The sequence below is a fragment of the Mesoplodon mirus genome (genome assembly GCF_964341445.2).
Source record: "Mesoplodon mirus genome assembly, chromosome: 6".
Taxonomy (NCBI): Eukaryota; Metazoa; Chordata; class Mammalia; order Artiodactyla; family Ziphiidae; genus Mesoplodon; species Mesoplodon mirus.
The window spans coordinates 56,899,665-56,923,075 of NC_138982.1; the positions used below are offsets into that span (position 1 = coordinate 56,899,665).

General features: G+C 37.6%; 1 protein-coding gene across 1 annotated transcript in view; it reads left to right on the plus strand.

The window, feature by feature from the left end:
- Positions 1–4,689: 4,689 nt before the first annotated feature.
- SPATA16 (spermatogenesis associated 16) overlaps positions 4,690–23,411 on the plus strand; it is a gene marked incomplete at its 3' end in the record, with an annotated part of 212,598 nt that continues 193,876 nt past the window's right edge. The window contains exon 1 of the mRNA XM_082624320.1: positions 4,690–5,356. Within this exon, the coding sequence (XP_082480446.1) occupies positions 4,742–5,356 (615 nt within the window). The 5' untranslated portion in view covers positions 4,690–4,741. The remainder of the gene's footprint in view (positions 5,357–23,411) is intronic.

A 23,411-nucleotide genomic window follows, 5' to 3' on the forward strand; every position in this document is an offset into this window, starting at 1 on the left:
GGAACTAAACATCAGTATAGAAAAAAGATTGTGATACATTTCTGCCCCGCCAGCAGTTCACAGTCTTGTAAGAGAATGTCTCCTCTGTATAAAGTTATTTATCTGTACGTCCCTCTCCCCATACTACACCTTTACTCCCAGCTATGAGCTCTAGAATGCCAAGAACGCTGTCTTGGTCATCCTTAGCTTCCTTTATAACACATAGCACAGTACATTTCTCTTGGTAGGTGTCCAATAAATAATTACTGGATCAAAAAAAATCTTTCGTAGTGTGTTTTTTAAAATATCAAGGTGTACTAATGGACTAACAAGCAAGATGTTTTTCCTTATAATGTCTCTCTGGTTACATTTAACAGCAAGTTAAAATTAGATCTTTTCTTTTTTTTTTTAAGAAACAAAACCATAGCAACTGTGATGTTGAATGTTTCAAAGAGCAAATTTTTAAGGATTCTCTTTTACTGGATTGCCCATGTTTGAGCTGCCTATTTCAATCAAAATGCTAATAAATAATTTGTTTTACTAACAGCCATGTAAACCACTGATTGTATCTATGAAGCAATAGAATCTCCCACATAAAACAGAATGCTTAATGAAATGCTTGTAGAAAAAAATAAATGTGTTGAAAATCCACTGAATAAATTTTTAACGGTTACCCCCTGGAAATGATTGAACATTAACCTCTCCTTGTTTCTAGTACTTGTATTTATTATAAAACTTTCAAGATTGTTCTGTTTCATATCAATATTTGCTGGAGATCTTTTCTTAAGGCATGCCTCTATGAGGAAATCAATTTTACAGTCTTCTAAATGAAAGAATGGGCATTTTTATGGAATGTTATCAGTGAATACTTCTTTGACATACATAATGATTGTCTAATAGTTTTCTCTAAATGTATTTTTATTGAAGTAATGATTAAAGTGTAACTCAGTGCCTCAGGAACACTGACTAATGTCATGTTAATCAACTTGACAACTAAAGGAAAAAAAAAAAAAAGGAAGGGTTGATAGTTTAAATCTAGTGGTAGATGATTCACTTGAACTATCAAAGAAAAAAATGTACTTTACCCAGGACCAAATTTAAAACAAAACCAAACAAAATCTAGCGAAACACCTCTCACAAAGTTACAAAACCATACCTTTAAAAAAAATCCAATTTTGTTTCTCTTAAAATGTTTAAGTTAGCCTTTGATTCACAGCATCCATATTGATCAACATCTATTGAATGTCTACTCTATGCAAAGCACTGAACTAATGTCAAGATAAATAAAGCACATTTCTACTTTTAGGGAGCTTAGTGGAAGAAATAAGTCATTCATGCATAATTGAAATGTAGAAAATAGGACTATGAATGCCGTCAGTATACTGAGGAGGGAGGGGCGGATAACTTCTGGCTAGGTTTGGACAGGTAGAATGAGGTGAGAACAGGAAGAGGGCAAATTCTTAGCAGACAGACTGAAAATAAGTATCTTTCTGGAAGTAACAAGAAGTTCCCCTTGACTTCAGAGCAGTTTACAGAAGGTGTGCTAAGTAAGTCTGGAAACACACATTGGGCTAGCTGGTGAAAGGCCTTAAATTCCAAATTATTTAAATGGAGTTGTATATTTTTTTAAAAAAGCGGTAAGTGAGCAGTTTCATAACTCTTCTGTAGACATGCAACAATTTTTATAAAGAACAGGCTCTAAATCTGAAGCTGAAGTCACCCTGTTTGGAACAACACTGAAAAATATTGGTTGGGTTTGGCCATGCTTTTTCAGCCTGTACATTTACACCACTTTTTTTTGGACATTAGGATATTTATTCTGGGTTTTTGTGGGGACCTGAATTCTGTTTCTTGGACAAATTTGGAATACTTGCCCTTCCAGATGTTTGAAAATGTTACAAATGTTTTTCCTCTGATTGCTCTATATATACAGTGTAAACCTTTTCCCCCTCTATTATTGTTTCTTGTAAAAAAAACTGCACTGAAGAACAAAATTATGATTTCTATAGAGAGGTTTAAGGACTAATGAAGAAATACCCAGAAACCTGTTTCTTAAAAACAATAAAACTTTCTTTCTTGCAAAGTAAAAAGGTGCAAAGTTGGGATGGGGGTGCAGACAACTGACAGGAAGATTGGACTAGGGGAACTTGAAGGAAAAGAGGCAGAGGGAGGGAGGGAGGGAGGTGGAGGGGAAGAGGGAGAGAGAGAGAGAGAAAAAAAAAACAATTACCTTCTACAAGAAGTAGTTGTAAAGATAAGTTTATGTGTTCAAGAGATATGAAATAAATATGAAAGAGAGAGGTAATGCTGCTATAGAAGTTAAAACTGTTACTAACTACAACCAACTACAGATATTCTGACACATTTTAGCTACTGCTGCTTGAAGTAGGGAGAGAGTTTAGAAAAGATACGTGGGAGATACTATGAAAATTTTGAAATAGCTCACCGACAGTTCTTGTTTGTATTTTCGAAGCTGATTGTAAGAACAGATATGAATCAGAGATCCTTAAAATCAGATATTTTGAGCTTTAAACAAGTCTCAAGTTCTTCACATCTCTTTTGCAATACAGATAGTATTTGACAAAGAGGGGAACACGAATATAATTTCTATAGTATTCATAAATATCAAGCTTTATTTGGAACTTAGCCACACTGCAGTACATAAATTTACTAAAAATTTCACATGATGCTTAAAAGAATCATACAATGCATGTGGGGCACTGGAGTTGTGCTACTTCCATTTCTGCATCTCTGCTGCTGAAACTTATCAGTATAAATGTATATCTCAAGTGTCCATCCACTGGAGATCTTAATTCAAGGACTGAAGCTAACTTTTCTCAAACTAAACCATATGCGGCATAAAAGGGCAAACATAAGATAGAGTTATGGTAGACAGTTTTTTCCTCACCACCCTGAGTAGGCACACTAGTGGTCCAAAAGATATACTGGATGCCAGCAATGAATCCAAGAGAGGAAAAGATAACAGGACCTTTCCTGAAGTAAAGCTGCAGTAATGGGTCTCATGATGACCAGTCATGGCTATCTCCTTCAATACTGAGCATAACACAGACTGGCAAAATTTTTAATCTTTAAGGTGTCTTCCCCCCCATAGACACAAAACTCTAATACATCATTATAAATCACTGGGGAAATATTTTTCTAGTATTCAACTTTTGCGAATTAACATCCAAGACAGCTGTTATTAAAATTATTTGGAATGCGATCTTTCATATGAGATAATTTGGATCATCATAGTAGATGTTTCGATACGTCCACGTTTGACCTAAACCTTTTTCTGATGACACAAGTACAGTGGTGGGGAGGAGGAAAGTGCCTCAAAAGTTAGAGTCATACATACAGTTTTGTATCTTCCTGTACTTTCCTTAAGAATTACTGTTTCAAATTTCAGGGTTTTTTTTAAGGTTTTCTGGGGCAAACCAGTCTTTCAAGCAAACAAATGAAAATAATCAACAACATTAACAAAATCATAAGATTTGACAAGCTAGTCAAGACTTTACCTTGAGTCAGGCACTGTCCCTGTAGTAGATGAAAAGAAGCAAGAATGTTAGCTTTTATCTCATTATTATCTTATTGTAATACTCAGCCCTTCTTTCTTGCATTTTCTCTTTTCTTTGTGTTCTGATGTGAGTTTCCTATTAGCTATCCTAAAGAACAGCATGCTTTAGAGGAAGTACCCCAGACTAGGAGTTAGTGAGTAGAAGTCCCAGGGAGGAAATAGCAATCCAGGTTCTGCTAATGACCAACAGTGTGACTTTGACAAGCAAATTACCCTCTTTATTCCTTAGTTTCTTTGAAAAATGTGGTCCTTACTCCTATTTATCCTACAGAGTTGTTTCCAGGACAGGATATGATAGGTGGAAGAGTCTTAGAAATAGGAACCAAACTGACTACATCATTATTAGGTCTTAACACATTTTATATTTTGAAACTAATCTAGAAGCAGAAATTGTATGTAGAAACCTTTGAGTCAAAAGACTGTTAGTTATATTTTTTGAACATAAGTGATTTAGGAAAATGCCTCATCTTCATATAATACAATATTGATACCATTGCTAAAAAATATGAATAGAGTAGACTGAAGATGAATATGTGACTCCATATTTAATGAGAAGGTGAAGGCCACGTTCTTCTGCTTTCAAGTCCGTTCTGAATAATAGTTACCTTTAAAGCTGTTTAAACTTGAGATTCCCATTCCTAATAGAAGAAACAGATTGAGGAAACATTGTGCTCATAACATTTCTGGAAGCCTTTCAGAGAGGAAGCAGCTGTGGTTTCTTTAGACTCGCAAGTCTATTATGCAGGTTAACAGTATATTTTATAATGAGTTCTAGACCACCTGCCTTCCTGAGGAAATTAATATTGAGATAGATTTTTTTTTTGGTCTTTTTTTGTCCTCAGTGGCTATGCATAAGCTCTTCCTATTCAATGAGTTTGGGCACCCCATAAAAATGTTCATTCAACGTTGTTCAGCTATAGATGGTTATTTTTTAAAGACATTGTCTAAATGTGTTTTCAACAAATTCTTGGTGAATTCTGAGACTGAAAAATATACTTCTCTAGTAAAACAGTCAGCAGATGATGTACATACAGTTTTACTTTAAAGTGACAAATACCTATAATGAATTAAACAGTGTTTTCAGTGAATTTGACTATAGTCTGACTAAATTAAATCCACTGGAATTTCAAAATTTTGTTGTAATTGTCGTCTTCTCACCCCTACAGGTGTTTCAGGGGAAAATCAATGGATTCAGGAAGCAGTAGGAGTTTGGAGAATACAGTAAATAGGGTCTATCCTGATCAACTTGTTCCAAAGATAAACACAAGCAACAAAATGTCCACCTTAGCAAACCCACCCAGCATCCTGGAAATGCCACAAGAGATTAAGGAAAGCTGTGGAGATAAACAGGTAGAAATCACAGCTGAGAAAATAAAAATGGCAACCAGCATCAAAGAAAAACAAAGCAATGATTTAGAGAAAGTGGCCTTTAAACGGAAGGCAGAAGGTGAAGAAAACCCAGCTGGAAAGAAAGAGGCAAAGGTAATAGAACTTGACAGCCCATTGATCACCATGCCTCTGCCTCGCATCCCCTTAAAGAATATCATGGATGTGGAGGTGAAGTTGGTCTACGTTGATGAAGAGGACGTGAGCTATGAGTTTGTAGAGTCCTACATGTCCACTGGGAATCGGCCAACATGCCAAGCTGCTGAAATAGTAGTAGACCCTTTCCGTGTACCTAATTTCAGCTTTCTGCCTCGGATTGACAAATGGCTTCAGGTAGCCTTAAAGGGTGCCAGCTCTTGCTACAGAAAAAAGAAATACGCCGTGGCAGCAGGACAGTTCAGAACAGCATTGGAGGTATGGGAATAAAAAAAAAACGTAGATTGGTGATGGGAAGCTGTGAAAGGGAAAGTTGTGATTACATTGAGCAGCTCTGATTATACTGTAATGAACAGTGATCATGGGGTGAAAATACTGAATGATATCAAGACTATGCAGTTCTCAGTTTACATAAATAAGATGTGCCTGTAAATTAATATGCTTGTGTGCACTTGACATACAGAAATCACCCCAAAAGCACATCTCATGCATTTTCTCTAACAAACTCTGCAGTGGGTAACATATATTAAAATGCAGTTGGTTTTGCAATTTAGATGTATACCTATAAAAACCATAAAGTTTTAGTACAGTGGTGATGGGTAGAGTATAGATTCTCTAGAAATAGGCAGTTAATGAATATACAAATTGTCCCCTTTTGATATGTAGTCTTCATGATTAAACATAACCATCTTACTTTTTAGCATGGGCTGATAATTTATGTATAATACTGATTAAAAACAAAACAACACCATTTTACCTTACCATCAAACTTCCCTTCCCTTCCCATTCTACTGAGCTTTACGAATAATTATTTTTCTCTCTGCAAGCAGGTAAGTTGGTCAATATCTTGGCATAAAGAAATAGCCCATGGGCTAAAATGAATGTGAGAATCACCAATAAAACACAAAAAAGGTCATGGGAAAAACTGCACCATCTCATGACCCACTGAACTTATAAAAGGACCAAAGTGTGTAACTAGTACTCCCATTGGCTTGGCAACATTCGTGACTGCATATTTAATTAACTACAAAAAAAATTTCAAGGCATTTTATATATGCCTGGTGGCCACTGGAGATTTGAAAAATGAGTTAAGACAAGGTGCCTCCCTCTAACAATTGGTGAGGGAGAGAAAGCAGTAAACAGTTAAATAGAGATGGCATAAAGGAGTGACTGGTCCACCATGGAACCTGGGGCATGGGCAGGAGTCAGATGTGAGATGTTTGTGATGGATATTTAAAAAGTATTATTTACACTGTTACTCGCAGGTTAAAAATGACCACATCTACAATGAATTATTAATGGACAATACTAGACAATGGTGCCCCTAAATATTTAAAAAGAAATTCTAGGCACAAAAAAGGAGGCCCAAAGAGACATGAAGTGGTGAGACAGTGCACAAACAGATGCATCTATAAATATTTCTGTCCTTATAAAGGGCCATTTACACAAAGAGGCAAACAGTGATGCACTATGTAAACTTCTGAACTATGTAAAAAGTGCCCCCAAATTAAGTTATCCACAAACCACTGAGAACCCTCTGCTGTTCTTTGAGCTAATGACCAGAAGCCACTGACTGGGAAAAGGAAGCTAAGTAAAGACTCTAGGAAGAACCGTGGGCACTTCTGCTAGGGCTATTTTCAGCTGAAATTTGTTGTTGGTGGTGGGGGGTATGCAGGGCTAAAGGTGTAATTTTATAGATAAAGGAAAAGAATCATTTTGGCAATGGGAAAAAAAGGCATAAAATAAGAAAGAACATAAAATTCAAGTTAAGCCTATGTAGAAGTAAAAGGTATTTTCAGTAACTGGAAGAAAATATCCGCTTTTCCCATAAAACCCAGTGTTCAAAATTGTAAAATTTGAATCAGGTTTTAATGACCCCAAGATGTGCAACTGTACTGGAAAATGCTTGTCTTCTGACTCTGCTGTGCACATCCTCTCTCTCTCCCATTCCCTCTCCCTCTCTCCCTCTCTCTCTCCCTCTCTCTCTCTCTCTCTCTCTCTCTCCCTGCCTCCTCCCCCTCCCTCAAGGGTTTTTAGGAAAGTGTTGGATGCTGACACTAATTACTGGTAATTAACAAAAGTAATTATTTTGAGACCAAAACTTAGCTTAGACATCTGGCCTAGCTTTTGTCTAATTACCTTGGGAGTTAACTTTTGAAATCTTACCTAGAATGTCTCTTAATAAACCAAAGTCACTGGGAATAGAAAAGATTTTTAACCTCTTTAGCTCTTTCCTCTCCTGAATTTAACTTCTCTTGAATTTAACTTCTTCAATACTACGTGTTCTCAGGTATTACTTAAAGCATCTCTTGCTTTTCCTTAGGTCTTAACATGACTGAGTAAGATAGGATGGATGACAGAGACCAAGGCATAATGATAAGGATCACACCTGAAAGACAAATGCATCAATGAATATTTCAGTGTGTAAAGTTAGGATTAGATTTGGCTGCAAGTGACAGAAACCCAAAATACCTGTGTCTAAAGCGAGAGAAGTCTTTGTTTGTTTGTTTGTTTTCATATAAATGTTAGGTAGTCAAGCACCGGTATGGTATGATCATCAGGTACCAGATTCTATTTTGTTCCTCAAGATGTGACTGTGACCTCTTAATCCAAAATGCCAGCTCCTGTTGGTGTCATCACGCCCACCTTCTAACCAGCCATAAGAGGGCAAAAGGAAGGAGTCACCCTGCGTCCTTCCGAGCACACTTGATGGGAAGTTGCACACACCATTTCCATTTCTCTTTTTTTCATTGACCCGAATTTGGTCATGTGACTGTACAAAGCTACAAGGGAGGCTGAAAAATACGGTCTTTATTCCCGATGGCCCTAACATTCATGGTCACTAACATTCTAGCTGTACTTTCATGGAGAAAGGAATAATTATTAATAAAGTAAAAACCTATAGGAAAACTTAAAGGTCTGGGAATGTGCTAATCGTATTTTTCTTATTCCTATTACTGAAGAAGAAGGGGAGAATGGGTATGGCTATTGAAGGATAACTAGCAACTCTCCCATGGAGTGATTATTACATGGGAGGCATTGTGAGGCATATAAAATGCTTGGCAGCTGAGTGGTACAGAGTCAACTGTAGAAATATACAGGAGACTGGTTGTGGTTAAAGGTAAGACCGCAAAAAAAGAAACAGAAAGTAAAAACTGGGGAAAGGGCCTAGAAATTTGTGAATATTTATTAACAGACACAATTTCCAACTTATCTAATCAATGCATTAGAATGTTCTGCTTATACATTAGTTTCCCTGTGCTCTTGACAAAGTATTAACTCCTTTTGTTTTTATAACATGGTCACAAACTAGACAGGTAAATTTCTGATATTTTATAAATGAAAAAGATAAAAATGATATGCAGTGATTCAGAAGATAACGGTGTAGCTTCCAAAAAGCAGTCAACTTTAATCTTTTAGGATTTTAGAACACAGGAGGCATTTACTTAAATGTGCTTGATGAAATAATTTATTTTTCTGTGCTTCCTTTTTACTATATAAAGTTGAACCAGTTAAGTAGGTTAGATTAGTCCTTAGCTCTGTGACTAACTCATCAATCTTTGTTAAAATCAGTCATCAGACTTCCCTGGTGGCGCAGTGGTTAAGAATCCGCCTGCCAGTGCAGGGGACACGGGTTCGAGCCCTGGTCCAGGAAGATCCCACATGCCGCAGAGCAAGTAAGCCCGTGTGCCACAACTACTGAGTCTGCGCTCTAGAACCCACAAGCCACAACTACTGAGCCCACGTGCCACAACTACTGAAGGCCGCATGCCTAGAGCCCATGCTCTGCAATAAGAGAAGCCCACGCACCACAACGAAGAGTAGCCCCCGCTCGCCGCAACTAGAGAAAGCCCGCGTGCAGCAATGAAGACCCAACGCAGCCAAAATAAATAAATTAATTTTTTAAAAAATCAGTCATCACTTGCTCTTATGTTTGAAATCACAGCGGAAATCATACCAGATGGGCAAAAGGTACAAATGGAAGATAAAAACCATAAATTCATATTAAATCACAGTTCTATGCCTAGGTGCTATTACCTATAATTTTTAAAGAAAAACTATATAAATTCAAATAGTAGGGATTAAAATTAAAATAGTAGGGATTCTATAAAAAATAAATAAATACATATAAGACATTGGCCTCATGGGCCAATGAGGCATATTAGGCAATACACACTATTTCCAATAAATTGCTTGGCTGTCAACCAAAAGGAAGAAGAGATTAATTAATAAACTTTCTAGCTGTACTTTCATGGGGAAAAGAATAATTATTAATAAAGTAAAGACCTATAGGAAAACTTAAAGTCTGGGAATGTACTAGTGGTATTTTTCTTGTCATTTATAAGTTAGCAAAGGTTCTAATAATTTTGTGGCATGCAACCTAAACCATACCATAATTTCAACCTTATTTATAGGATCTTAGTAATTGAGAGGATTCCACCTTTTGAATTAGAACAGATCTATACCCACCCTTTAAGATTCACAGCTTCAAACAATCCCACTGAACCAGCCAAAGACAGACCACAACTTATCCCTCACCAAATGGAACTTTCAATTATTCCAATTTCATCATGTAGGAACCCCTTGAGGGTTCCACCTTGAGGTGCTAATATTTTTCTTTTTTAATATCTTGGCGCTCCAGTCACTGATCTGTGAAGTTAGAGTAATAACTCACATTTATGGAGCTCTTCCTATGTGTCAGGTACTGTATTTTACATTCTAGGAATATTTACGTTCAATATTCCATTTCACTTTCACAATAAAAATGTGAGATGGGACTACTATTCTTCTGTTGCTAATGAGAAAACTAAGGGATAGATAGGTTAAGTAACTTGCTCAAAGATCAACAGCTAGCAGTGGTAGTAACAGGAGTAGTGGAACCAAGGTGATCTGGTTCAGAGCTCACCACCTTAACCACTATGCCTTTGCTATCTAAGTGAGAGTTTGTTGGAATTACAGAAATTTGGACTGTGCCAGACCTGCAGAATCAGGATCTGCGTTTTAACAGATCCCAAATGATCCTGGTACACACAGGAGTTTGAGGAGCATTTCACTGTGTGAGATGCTGACACTAGACAAATTTGCCCTCCAATTAAACTGTGCAGTTTGGTCCCCAATGGAAAACGCTCTCTGCCCCTTGCTAATTTCATAGGAAAGAACTTCCTTTTAAGCAATTTTTTCTATAACAATTGTTCAGAATTGAGGGATTTCAAGGACCGTAAAACTCTTGTTAAAAGTTGGAGGGGGGAGGGCTTCCCTCGTGGCGCAGTGGTTGAGAGTCCGCCTGCCGATGCAGGGGACACGGGTTCGTGCCCCGGTCCAGGAAGATCCCACATGCCGCGGAGCGGCTGGGCCCGTGAGCCATGGCCACTGAGCTTGCGCGTCCAGAGCCTGTGCTCCGCAACGGGAGAGGCCACAACAGTGAGAGGCCCGCATACGGCAAAAAAAAAGAAAAGGAAAAAAAAAAAAGTTGGAGCGGGGAGAGGATTGACCTTGTATTTGTATTGTACAAGAACATTACAAAAATTACCATCTATTATCATCATTATTTAATTAAAATATGGAGCAGTTGAACACCAAAAAGATAGAAAATAGAAACGGCATACTCTCAAAAAAGGGCATACTCTCAGAATGAAGGATATTTTTTAAATAGATTATAATTCAACTTTATGAAAAGTTGACTAAATTGTCTTTTTTTTTTCATTGCCCCTTGGATCAGTAAAGTATTGGTCTGAGAACCAGCTTTTGGGAATCACTGTTCTACAACACATTCCCTTTATGGTAAACATTAGGTATCCAGGACCACTGAACCCGCACCAGGGCCTTCTTCTGCGATTACTTCCAGTGTAATGGAATTTGGTATGAGGCAGGTCCATTTTGGAGCCCATCCAAGGGGGTTTATTTAATGAAGTAGCAAAGATATCTCATTATAGGGCAGCCTCACCTATAATTGCTCTGCTGAGAATAATTCTGTAGCAAATCTCTAGGGCATGAAAATGTGGACATCCCAGAAAGCTTAATTTAAATGGATTCTAACATAGATAGTTCCTAGTCCAACATAATCAGGAAATCAAGAGTTCACCAAATTTGCTGAATGCCTGAGCTGTCTTTTTACACATCTGTGGATTTGCATAGAGATTCAGTATGCATTTCTTAAACTCCTGCTGGGGTCCAGGCCCATTTATTTAGATAATCATCATAACAACCCTTGAAGACAGATATTATCATTCCCATTTCACAGATAAAAAACAAAAACAAACAAAAAACTGATGCTCTAAGAAGTTAAAAAAACGTAAAGTGCCCCAGCTAGTTTGTTGGCAGGGCTGAGGTCAAATTCAGGTGCCCTGATTTCACATCTGGAATTCTTTACACTATTGCTTTTCATACTTTAATGTATATAAAAGTTGTATAGGAGTATTGTTAAAAATGCATGGGGTCTGTGGTAGAGCATCCAGATGCCTCATTTCAGATAAGCTCCCAAATGATGTCCATGCCGCTGGTCCAGGGACCACTCTGAATAGCAGAGATGTATGCCACACCACTGGTAGGTTTGCAAACACCTGCCATTGCCCATCTGGCGAATTAGCAGTAAGCACTTCGACGTATCTAGCCCACATAACCCTAGGTGTCCACAAGGATCCAGAGCTCTGATGGACAGAGCACTGAATTTGGAGTCAGATTATCTGTATTGGATACTGCTTCTGGTACCTAATTGCTGTATGACTTTGAGCAACTTTCTGAACCTCTTAGAACACTGTTAAGCAGGAATGGTAAGAACTAATGGCCAAACACAAGGTGCTTTCACAAAGGACTGCTTGTTGGGAAACATGATGGACTCTAAATCCACGTTCAAGTTGTCAATGTGTTTCTCAAGTTCCTCATTTCCCTGTACAGTATGTATTTAACTTAAAACTTTAGCACCCTAAAGGATTTTGACCAATTCAGTAGTTTATCATCACTTTAATCCATATCCCATTTTCCTTTAATTAACATTAAAAATGTATAGTATTCTTTTAATGACATATGAAATTCAGTCAAAGCAAGGACCAAAATAATTGTTTTTTACTCTATTCCCCCTTTCAGAAGCAGTGAACTAAATCAAACACTATTTTGAATTCTTAACTGCTTCTCACAAAAAAAAAAATAACGAGCTTTCACTTAAATGCACAAATTGTTATGCTAGAAGTAGTTCATTTTCTTCTTAGTTGTCACATAAATTGACTCGAACTCTGTATGGTCAGAATTAAACACTTCAGTTTTTATCTTGATTGTTGCCCTCTTTGTTCCATCCAGGGGCACCATAGCTAAGTATTTAATGATAAAAAATATTTTTTAAATGCTGGCAAATTTACATAGCACGAAAATACAAAACAAATGCTCCTCTCACTCTCAAAAGCAAAAGAACAAAATTAGATATAGCCCTATAATTAAGCACTAATTAAATAAAACTAATCTGTAGAAGAGCAGGATTTGTCACTATAAAAGTATGTTAATACCACTAACATCACTGGCTGTTTCAGCCTGACATAGTGCTAGATGCAGGGAATGACACCAATATAAATAAAACTTAGCCCCTGCCCTCAAGAAGTTTTCCCATTGTGGTAGAGTGTGGAGGGAAGAGGTGAGTAGGAGAATTTTTCAATAAATAAGACTATAGTATAATTTGTATCACATTTACAAATGAAAGAAGGATCACGTTTCATATAAAAATATCATAAATCTTGTAGATTCTTTTTTTTGTGCTTTGTTTTGTTTTAACATCTTTATTGGAGTATAATTGCTTTAAAATGGTGAGTCAGTTTCTGCTTTATAACAAAGTGAATCAGTTATACATATACATATGTCCCCATATCTCTTCCCTCTTGCATCTCCCCCCCCACAATCCCACCCCTCTAGGTGGTCACAAAGCACCGACCTGATCTCCCTGTGCTATGTGGCTGCTTCCCACTAGCTATCTATTTTACATTTGGCAGTGTATATATGTCCATGCCACTCTCTCACTTTGTCCTAGCTTACCCTTCCCCCTCCCCATATCCTCAAGTCCATTCTCTAGTAGGTCTGCGTCTTTATTCCTGTCTTGCCCCTGGGCTCTTCATGACCTTTTTTTTTTTTTTTTTTTAGATTCCATGTATATGGGTTAGCGTACAGTATTTGTTTTTCTCTTTCTGACTTACTTCACTCTGTATCACAGACTCTAGGTCCATCCACCTCACTACAAATAACTCAATTTCGTTTCTTTTTATGGCTGAGTAATATTCCATTGTGTATATGTGCCATATCTTCTTTATCCATTCATCTGTTGATGGAGACTTAGGTTGTTTCCATGTCCTGGCTATTGTAAATAGAGCTGCAATGAATATTTGGTACATGACTCTTTTTGAATTATGGTTTTCTCAGGGTATAGGCCCAGTAGTGGGATTCCTGGGTCATGTGGTAATTCTATTTTTAGTTTTTTAAGGAACCTCCATACTGTTCTCCATAGTGGCTGCATCAATTTACATTCCCACCAACAGTGCAAGAGGGTTCCCTTTTCTCCACACCCTCTCCAGCATTTATTTTATTATTTTTTTGTTTTGTTTTTAAATTTTTATTTATTTATTTATTAACTTTCATTTATTTATTTTTTTGCTGTGTTGGGTCTTCGTTTCTGTGCGAGGGCTTTCTCTAGTTGTGGCAAGCGGGGGCCACTCTTCATCGCGGTGCGCGGGCCTCTCACCATCGTGGCCTCTCTTGTTGCGGAGCACAGGCTCCAGACGCGCAGGCTCAGTAGTTGTGGCTCACGGGCCTAGTCGCTCCGTGGCATGTGGGATCCTCCCAGACCAGGGCTCGAACCCGTGTCCCCTGCATTAGCAGGCAGACTCTCAACCACTGCGCCACCAGGGAAGCCCTCCAGCATTTATTGTTTGTAGATTTTTTGATGATGGCCATTCTGACCGGTGTAAGATGATATCTCATTGTAGTTCTGATTTGTATTTCTCTAATGATTAATGATGTTGAGGATTCTTTCATGTGTCTGTAGGCAATCTGTATATCTTCTTTGGAGAAATGTCTATTTAGGTCTTTAGATTCTTGACATAATTACAATCACCTAGGGGAGCTATTAAACACACACACACACACACGGGTGCTCAAACCCACCCTAAGAAAGTTTTATACAATTGTCTGAGGTTCAGACAATGACCATGCTTGGGGTTCTGGTATTTTTAAGTTCCCAGAGCAGCTAAGAACAGTTGAGAACTGCTCACACAGAAGATCCTTCTCCTTTAAAATTACCTACAATAGATGTTAACCCATGTGTGCTTTTTTGAAGGGAATTAAGAGAAGTAATATCTAAACATTCTAAAGCTATTACACAGCATCAAGAAAAATGTGAATGTCACTGTCGTGAAAATGTACTCTTTGGAAATTTACATTTAAAACAATCTTCTCATATTCACTTAAAAAGCAAATTAACTCAATGACTTCTTTTCTATTAACACTAATAAATAGGTTGATACTAAACACCAGTCAGTGGTTAGTTAGCATGTGTCTCTAAATTCATTCCATTAGTGATGACCTCACAGAAAATGAATTACTAATCTATAGGAAGCCAAGCAAGATCTTTTCAGTGAGCAGGATCATTTTCATAGTCTACAGGTCATCGTTAGGGGTTGGATTCAAATGACTAAACTTAGGTATTTTTAAATGCAGTTAACTCTGTTTACATTGTTGTGAATCAAAACTCAACCAACTCACTCACTGAAGTCTTACACAACCCTAAACTGTAATTCAATTTGATGATTCCATGTGGAGGTTCACACACATTAAAAAAAAAGATGACTTGTATCCAAATATTGGATAACGTTGCCCAACATTTCTTCCACTATCCAACTTTCTAAATTTCTTGCAAGGCTTCCAAAGCCAGATAAAGTTTAAAACAACAATCCTCTCTCTCTTTCCCCTACCCCTTTCCAGCTTTCATACACAACACAGGGTGATGTTCAAACAGACTCTGCATGTAATGAGCAGATGAGGTCCACTTAAATTTGTTCACAGGAATGTACAATAGAGTAAGGTGTGGTTACTTTTTTGATTCAGATGATCTAGAAGAAAGTTAGGGGAAAACTTTTATTTAATCATCTAGTTTAACACTTCGGTTGCCTCATTTGACATTCACTAAAATAGAGAAGACTTTCTTTCCACCTGAGAGATGATTCTGTTTCTATCAGAGAACAGGATGTAGATAGGCAGGGTGTAATAAAAAAGGGGAACCAAATTTTCATTACACTGTCTCAGTATGGTTGCATTATTTTGAATGAATTGGTATGAGTACTGAGAACACTGGATTCATATATACCTGAAGGCTGCCACCAAAATATATTTTATATCCAGAAATAATTTCTGGAGTACTTGCTTTGGGATATGATGATGATTCAAATTATGCTGCTAATCTATGAGTAATTAATCATTGGTTTTGTGGGATACGTTTTGCTAAGAAATCAACCACAGATTTTTTTTATTATTTTTTTTGCGGTATGCTGGCCTCTCACTGTTGTGGCCTCTCCCGTTGTGGAACACAGGCTCCAGACATGCAGGCTCAGCGGCCATGGCTCACAGGCCCAGCCGCTCCGCGGCATGTGGGATCCTCCCGGACCGGGAGACGAACTCGTGTCCCCTGCATCGACAGGCGGACTCTCAACCACTGCGCCACCAGGGAAGCCCCACAAATTATTAAGTGACAACTTTCTCACTACTTTCTGTCAACTTGTTGGGTGATGTTGGGGTAAGATCACATTGTATGACAGGGATTTGGTTCTCAGGGAACTTAGATTCAAGCTTTAGAGAGAAGTTCTATAACTGTAAGGAAATTAGAAATCTATCAAGTGCTCAGTGATGTGCAATGGCCGTGTAGAACAAAGCTTCAGGATAGGAATGTTTGATGGAGTTTGTGATACACATTTATGAGCATGAACTTGGTGGCAGGCACTTTATCTATACTAACACCTCTAATTCTCACAGTAACCCAGTGAGTTGGGAACTATTATTATTATCTATTAAAGATAAAAAGATTAAAATGCATAAAGTACTCACAGAAATGCTGAGAGGATTTGCGGTGAATTTAAAGCTTTGAATGAACCTCAAAAATAAATAAATGGGGGCTTCCCTGGTGATGCAGTGGTTGAGAGTCCACCTGCAAGGGACACGGGTTCGTGCCCCGGTCCGGGAGGATCCCACATGCCGCGGAGCGGCTGGGCCCATGAGTCATGGCCACTGAGCCTGTGCGTCCGGAGCCTGTGCTCTGCAACGGGAGAAGCCACAACAGTGAGAGGCCCGCGTACCGCAAAAAAAATTAAAAATAAATAAATAAATAAATAAATAATAACTGAATGGAAAAGCGGGTGGGTAGAGGGGACAGAAAATGAGTGTGATATTGGAGATAAACGTTGCTAACAGGATGGAAAACTTGAGGAAAGATGCATGAAACCTAATAAGGACAGCAAAGAGATGGGCGGGCCAGAGGAAGGCGTTATTGTGAAACAAAGGTGGAGAGATAGAGCAAGATGCTGGATGGTCTTAAAAACCAGGCAGAGGAAATCGGAATTGGTATTTAAGGCAATAAGTGGGTTCTTGGATAGGGAAGTAATGATGTGAAAAAAAAAAGAAGGATTGCTTGAGAATCAGTGAAAAAAATATTGAATAGTTACTACTTTATCAACACTATGCTAGTTACTACTACAGGAGCTACAAGGAAGTATAAGATTTCAATCTTATAGCTCTTTATCCTTTCTTCAGTTACATCTATAATAATATAACTATACTGTTCTTATAGCAGACATTTTATTTGCTATGATCCAAGTGTTGATTTTGGGAGAAAACAGCCAGGGGGATGAAGGTGTGAAGGAACTAGAAAGAGAAAACTCCAGGGTAAAATAGGAATGCATAGAATGTTCCTATGGAAGAAAGTGCAGGGCAGAATAGGGAGAAATAAACCTAGAAGAGCTAGCAGTTTGCCAGGGGGCCATGCATACCTTGTCAAGATCTTGGACATTATTCAGTAAATAACAAGAGGTCTCCCAAAAGCACTACTGTGGGGAATGATGGTGTCAATTACATATTCATTTATTTTTGCTATATCACTCTAGTGTATGTAGAGAACAAAACCAGTGCTCAGTCTCTGGGTTATATCTTACTACTGGGTTATGAAATCAGTTTAATGGATTGTGACCAGCATTATGTTTAACTTATATCAATAGAATAGAAATACAATAGAAAATATCAGAGTTCATGAAATACTGGAAAGTTTTACTCTGTGAAAATTTTGATCCTGTTATATACTCAGGTATATCTGTATCTATCCATAAATAGAAATGTACCTAGGAAGAGGAGAAATAAATTAATTGTGCTATCTAGCTCTGTGTGTGTTTGTGTGTGTGTGTGTGTGTGTGTGTTTGTCCCTGTTGTGATGTAAAATGTATTTCTTATGATGGATCTTGGTCAAAAATATTTGAAAGCCACTGGTTTAGAGGCAGATTGAAGAGGGAAAAGACTAGAGGCCATCAGCAGGTTATACCATGACAATCTTGATGAGAAAAGTAAAGGGCAGAACCAGATAAGCAATAGTAAGTATAAAGAGGAGAAACCAAAATAAGGGAGGGAAGAAAGGAAGGGAGGAAAGGAGGGAGGGAGGAAATAAAGAGGGAGGGAGGGAGAAAGGAAAATGTTCACACCTTAGTGGCAGTTGAGAAACAAAGAAGCATTTTCTAAGTATCAAAGCGCCACCAACTCAGGAACCTGAGGTGAGGAAGATGAATGCAATTTTGGATGTATTTTGTGTGAAGGCTGGTGACAAGCTCAGTTGGTGCAGCACATTTGTTGCCTAGAGACAGGTAGGTAGGAAGCACAGAGGAAAGTTTATGACCAAAGATAGACATTTGGAGGAATCATCCATACCTGATGCCACCTGAAGTGTAACAAGAAAGAGAGATGAGGAAAGAATCCTGGAAAATGTGAATAGCTAAGAAAAGATTACCTCTCAGATTAAGAAATAATGAGACAAAAATTAATTAAGAGAGACCTCTAAGAAGTTACTCCTCATGGACTGGAGGCTTTAGGAAAATATCTAGTTACAGAGTTTCTAAAGGTAGCATTTAGAGTGAAAAATAATCTTTGGCCGTCAAAGGTCTATGAAGAGAACAATTTTAATGGATATCACTGCAACTCAACCAGAAAGCAAGAATAGGAGTGGACATGAGCTTAGCAAGCCCGGAGATGAAGTACCTTGGATCTGAAAAGTTAGACTAACCTTGTTCATATGTACCGTATTTAGAACGTGGACTAAAATTAAGCAAGCATAATTTATACCCTGAAATTTCACACAGTGACATGATTAGTCTTTGTACTCATTATATGGTTGAGCATTTGATACAATCTCAGTAATCTTTGTTAAAAGAATAAACCATCATCTGAAACTAATGCCTGATTTCATTGCTTGTAATCAAGGGTGTGCTTCTAAGACACAGCCTTTCTCAATAGAGCTAACTGCCAGAAGCAATGGTGAGATTTGGAAAGGGAAGAAGTAGGCACAGTGTCTAAAACATTTACCTCGAATGGAAAATGAGAAATGGAACAGTATTTCAAAGGGAATATAGAGTGAAGGGCTGATTTTTACTTTTTTTTAAGGGTATGGACACTGGTCATGATTATATTGAAAGAGCCCTTAGAGACAGAGAGAGTAAAGGTAATGAAAAGATGATTGAAGGTGTGAGATCCTCCAAGGAAGTGTGAAAGGATGGGGGTCTGGAAACAGATGGAAAGGTTAGATTTGAACACATGGAAACCTGTTCCCCTGTGATAGGAAGGAAGAGTTTTTATGAGTTGAGGGTAAGTTGAGAGAATTTTTTTATTTTTTAATTGAGTCAGAAGCAGTTGAGGAATTTGAGAAAGATTGGACAGATAGCAGAGAAAAATTAGACAAAGGCTAAATAGGATTAAGGCAGAGGACAGGGATCCCTAAGAAGAGGAACCATGAATCTACAGTGAGAGCAAACTGCAAAGTTATGTGATTTTCTACATTGTGTCTCTGAGCATCCAAAAGTTTTCATTGACTCAGACTTGAGGTTTTGATGAAATGGATGAGAGGGCAGAGCTACTGTGATTAATGATGAGAGAATGATTACCATGGTGGACTCTAGGTCTGGGCTGGGTAAGAAAGGACAGAACAGAGGGTATGTAGTGGCCCAGGGTCTGACAGTTAAAGAAAAGGCATTTGAGGAGAAGAGAGGGAAAGAGCTGAAAGGCTAGAAGATTTGGTCAAGGAGTAGTACTAGAGTATAAGATTTGAGAGGTTGTAAGTTTCATGAGATTGGGCTGCTAAATTAGAAGAGTTCAGAAATTTAAAAAAAAAAAAAACCCAGAGGCCAGGATATTAGATGAGTCATCCACAGCTGGATACTGGATATCTGAAGTCACTCAGGATGATGTTGTGACAAAGAGCAAAGAGGAACCATAATCCAGGTGTCAACTCTTAGTAAATGTGGGGAAATAATGTAGAGTTTGTTAGGTGACAGGGTAGGATAGCCAGATGACACGGTGTTCTGTGACACTGTGCTAAGGGACAGGAAGGACAAAAACCTCCATGTGACAGAGGCTTTAGAGGACAAGAGCTCCTTAGAGGGTCCAGCTTAAATTGAAGAACATGGAAAGAACCTCTTGATAAAGGGTATGCGGTGATTTGTTTACAGTGGGAGGGACCATGACCCTGAGAGTAGATCGGAAAGGAAGGAAGGACAGATTTCAGAGAGAAGCCACAGAGCACAACTGGAATGAGACTTTGGGAATGTCTCATTCAAAGAGGGGTTGAAACATGCTTGGAGCAGCAAGTATGAATTATCCCTCCCCTCCATTCTGACTGGTCAGTGGTCTAGCCCAGGTGAAGGTAAGTATGTATCCACTTGTGCTCAGTCATAGAAAGCTCAGCAAACCTTAGTCTGAAGGAAGAGAAGAGGAAAGAGGGTTTTCATACCCAGCAAAGCATAAGGATAATTTTCTTCTTTTTGTTACTCATACCTGTCCCATGTCCTTTTTTCCTATGTACAGCACTAATCAAAAAACAGTAAGGGTTATTAGAATTACTACAATGATAGATTGCTTTCATAATACATCTTTGAAGTTAATCAGCAAGGTTGTTTTTATATCTTGGCATGTTCATTTATATGTATTGGATTTTTCTCTTGTTTTTTGATATTTGGAATATTACTGAATAATAGTTTATGATTAGTTTAGGAGGAAACATATCAATACATATAGTGAGAAGCACACCTTTTTAATAAAAGAGTTACCTTAATTTACCTGAGTGCTTAAAAAATTAATTTAAAATATTGATAAGTAAGAATTCTCAGTGGCTTTATTAACATACTGTGTGTTGTGTGTGTGTGTGTGTGTGTGTGCACTCTGTGCTTTTAGTATACTCTATTTGGGATGTTTCCTAGAGCACTGGCTTTGAGATAGGGTCATAATTATTTGCTGGCATGTAGGACTTAAACACAACAAATAAATTATTTTGAATACCAAGCATAATGGTGAAAAATGAAAACTAATGAAACAGTCAATATTCACACTTTCTGATGCCTTCCTAAGGTGTGAATGTTGAAAGCTGGTAACATCACACCGGTTGTTTCTTCTGTTTTTATTTTAATCATTTTTTTAACTTTAAAACTTCACTCAGCAATGGACCAAAAAAAAAAAAAAAATACCAGAAGTAGTTTAAAACAGCTCAGCCCTGATACAAATCTCAAATTAGGAATGAAGGAGATGTCCTACCATTTGTATGGGTTATGGGAGCAGCAATCAAGTATCTACTTAAGCAAAAGAAGTAAGTAAAATATTATGATCTCTAGCACCAGAGACACATGTCATCGTAGAGTATGGGAAGCCACTGCTGGCACCAGGGGACTGGCTCAGCATTTCTGGCTCCCACAAGAGAGTTGTCCTCACAGATACTTTAAAATTGAGTTATTGTATATTTCTCTCCACTTTATCGGCATGAACACTGAGGGTGCATTCTAAAACAGTCCCTACTGCTAAGTAATGGAATTAGGCAGAATTCTTGTCAGAGGAGGTGTCCAGAGAACAGGATCTCACATGTGGTGACGTCCATTTATGGCATCATACAGTTGCTGCCACTGCCACTAGTTAATTTAGGCTAAGGAGGAATATGAAAAAATGAAAATGAACGCCAAAAGGCTTAGCCGAAGCTGGAGAGAGGTATAGGTGGCTGTGATAGGTTTCCGACCTCCACTTAAGTGCATCCTGATGACAGTAACACGCACAGTGCAATCTCAGGTCAATCATCAGCTCACCCCTACACAGCGTGACTATCACAAGTGGGAGGTGTGCCACTCACTGTGTTTGGATTATATATTTTAACTTTCTCACTTATTTTTTGAATAGGTAATATATTCACATAGTTCAAAATTCAAGAGGTATAAAATAGTATGCAGTGAAAAGTCCCCTTTCTAGCCCTATCCTCCAGCCACCCAATTTCCAAATGGGTAACCACTGTTTATCTTTTAATTTAATAAATACAAGCAATATGGTAGTACATGATATTCTTTCTGCAACTTGATTTTACTTAGAAGTCTTAGAGGCTGTTTTATATCAGCATATATTTCCTCCTCTTTATCATTGCATAATATTCTATTATATGGAAGATATCTATTCCTCAGTGATGAACATTTGGATTGTTTCCAGTGTTTTGCTCTTAGAAATAGTGCTGCAATTAATAACCTTGTACGCATGTCATTTTGCACAAATGCAGGCATGTCTGCAGGACACATTTCTTAAATTAGAATCCAAGAGTTCGCATATTTGAAATTTTAATAAATATTGCCAAGTTATTCTCCCATCAGCTGTGTATGAGAAGACCTATTTTTCTTTATTCTCACCAAACCAGTGTGTTATCAAATTTTTTAATCTTTTCCAAAATAAAAGATTTTTAAACATCAGTAGAAGATAAATTTCCATTTCTTTTACTGTGTATGAGTTGAGAATCTTTTCCTATGTTTAAGTATCATTTGCATTTGCTTTTCTGTGTATTTCTACTTCTATGCTATAAACCCCAAATTTCTAATGGGTTGTTGGCATTTGTCTAGGAGTGCAATGGTTTTCAATTCAAAACAAGTTTGAAAAGTACCTTTTGGGCAAATGAGTTTCCCCCTATACAATTCTGGTAATTTTTTGCAGAGTAGGAGAAAACGACTTCCCTTTCATTTGTGTTAGGTTATAAACTTGCATTAGAACTCAGTTACCATCCTTTAGGAGTGCCCGTGCTGACCTGATTGGCCATTTCTTACAGAGTGAGGTAAATGTCTCTAAAATGAAGTGCATGCTCATATTTTCAAGAAATGGGATAGTAGTTAAGCAATAACATTTAGAAAAAATATTCCTAGTCTATAAAAGTCAGAAAGCTCTTTATTAGTAGCAAGGTTCTTGTATAAAAGCATAATTTCTCTTATTTAGAGACTGTAAAATCTTTGGCACTTTAGGAATTGTGTATTATTTGAGGTTGTAACATTTTAGATTTTGATGTCATTTCTAATGCATCAAGTCTATCATTGTTCTCTCCTAGAAAATCCTTAGAGGAAAAATAAACATGGTAGAGGTTAACAGCTACCTAAATGTAGATTTCACTTGGAATATTCATCTAATAATGTGTTTTATAGGTAGCATATGGTAATGCAGTCATATTAATTCTGGATGAATTTTTCTGTATTGAATTTTGTTGAAAGTGTTACATTTTAATTACTGTCTGGTATAAACCATTGATTTCAGATAGAAAAATAATGTGACTCCTCCTATTACATATTTACTCTAGAACAAGAAACAAAAAGACTGTCAATAATGGCTAAGTCAATAATGATACCCAACTTGGAATTCCCTCTGACTGGCGGGAGTGATTTGATGGAAAGGCTGTTTTTATTCCATGACATCAGTGCTGAACTTTGAGTAGCAACTGCCTCCAGAATTACTGTTCTTAAAAAAATACCTGAAATCCATAGATGGATTACAGATACTTAGGTAGATTTAAAAATTCTCTTTATTCATTCTCCATCTCTAAGATACAAAGGAGAGAAAAAACACTTCCCAGCCAAAAAAAAAAAAAAAAAAAAAAACCAGTAGTTTTCTATTGTCCTGAAATTGCTTCCATTCAAATACTTACAGGTATAGTCTCAGCTCTGATTTGCTCTGTTGTTTGTGTGCTTAAGTCAGCATTTATTAAGTGGTCAGTGTGTGCCAGCTATTTACTGACTACACCTCTTTCAGTTCTCACAACCAC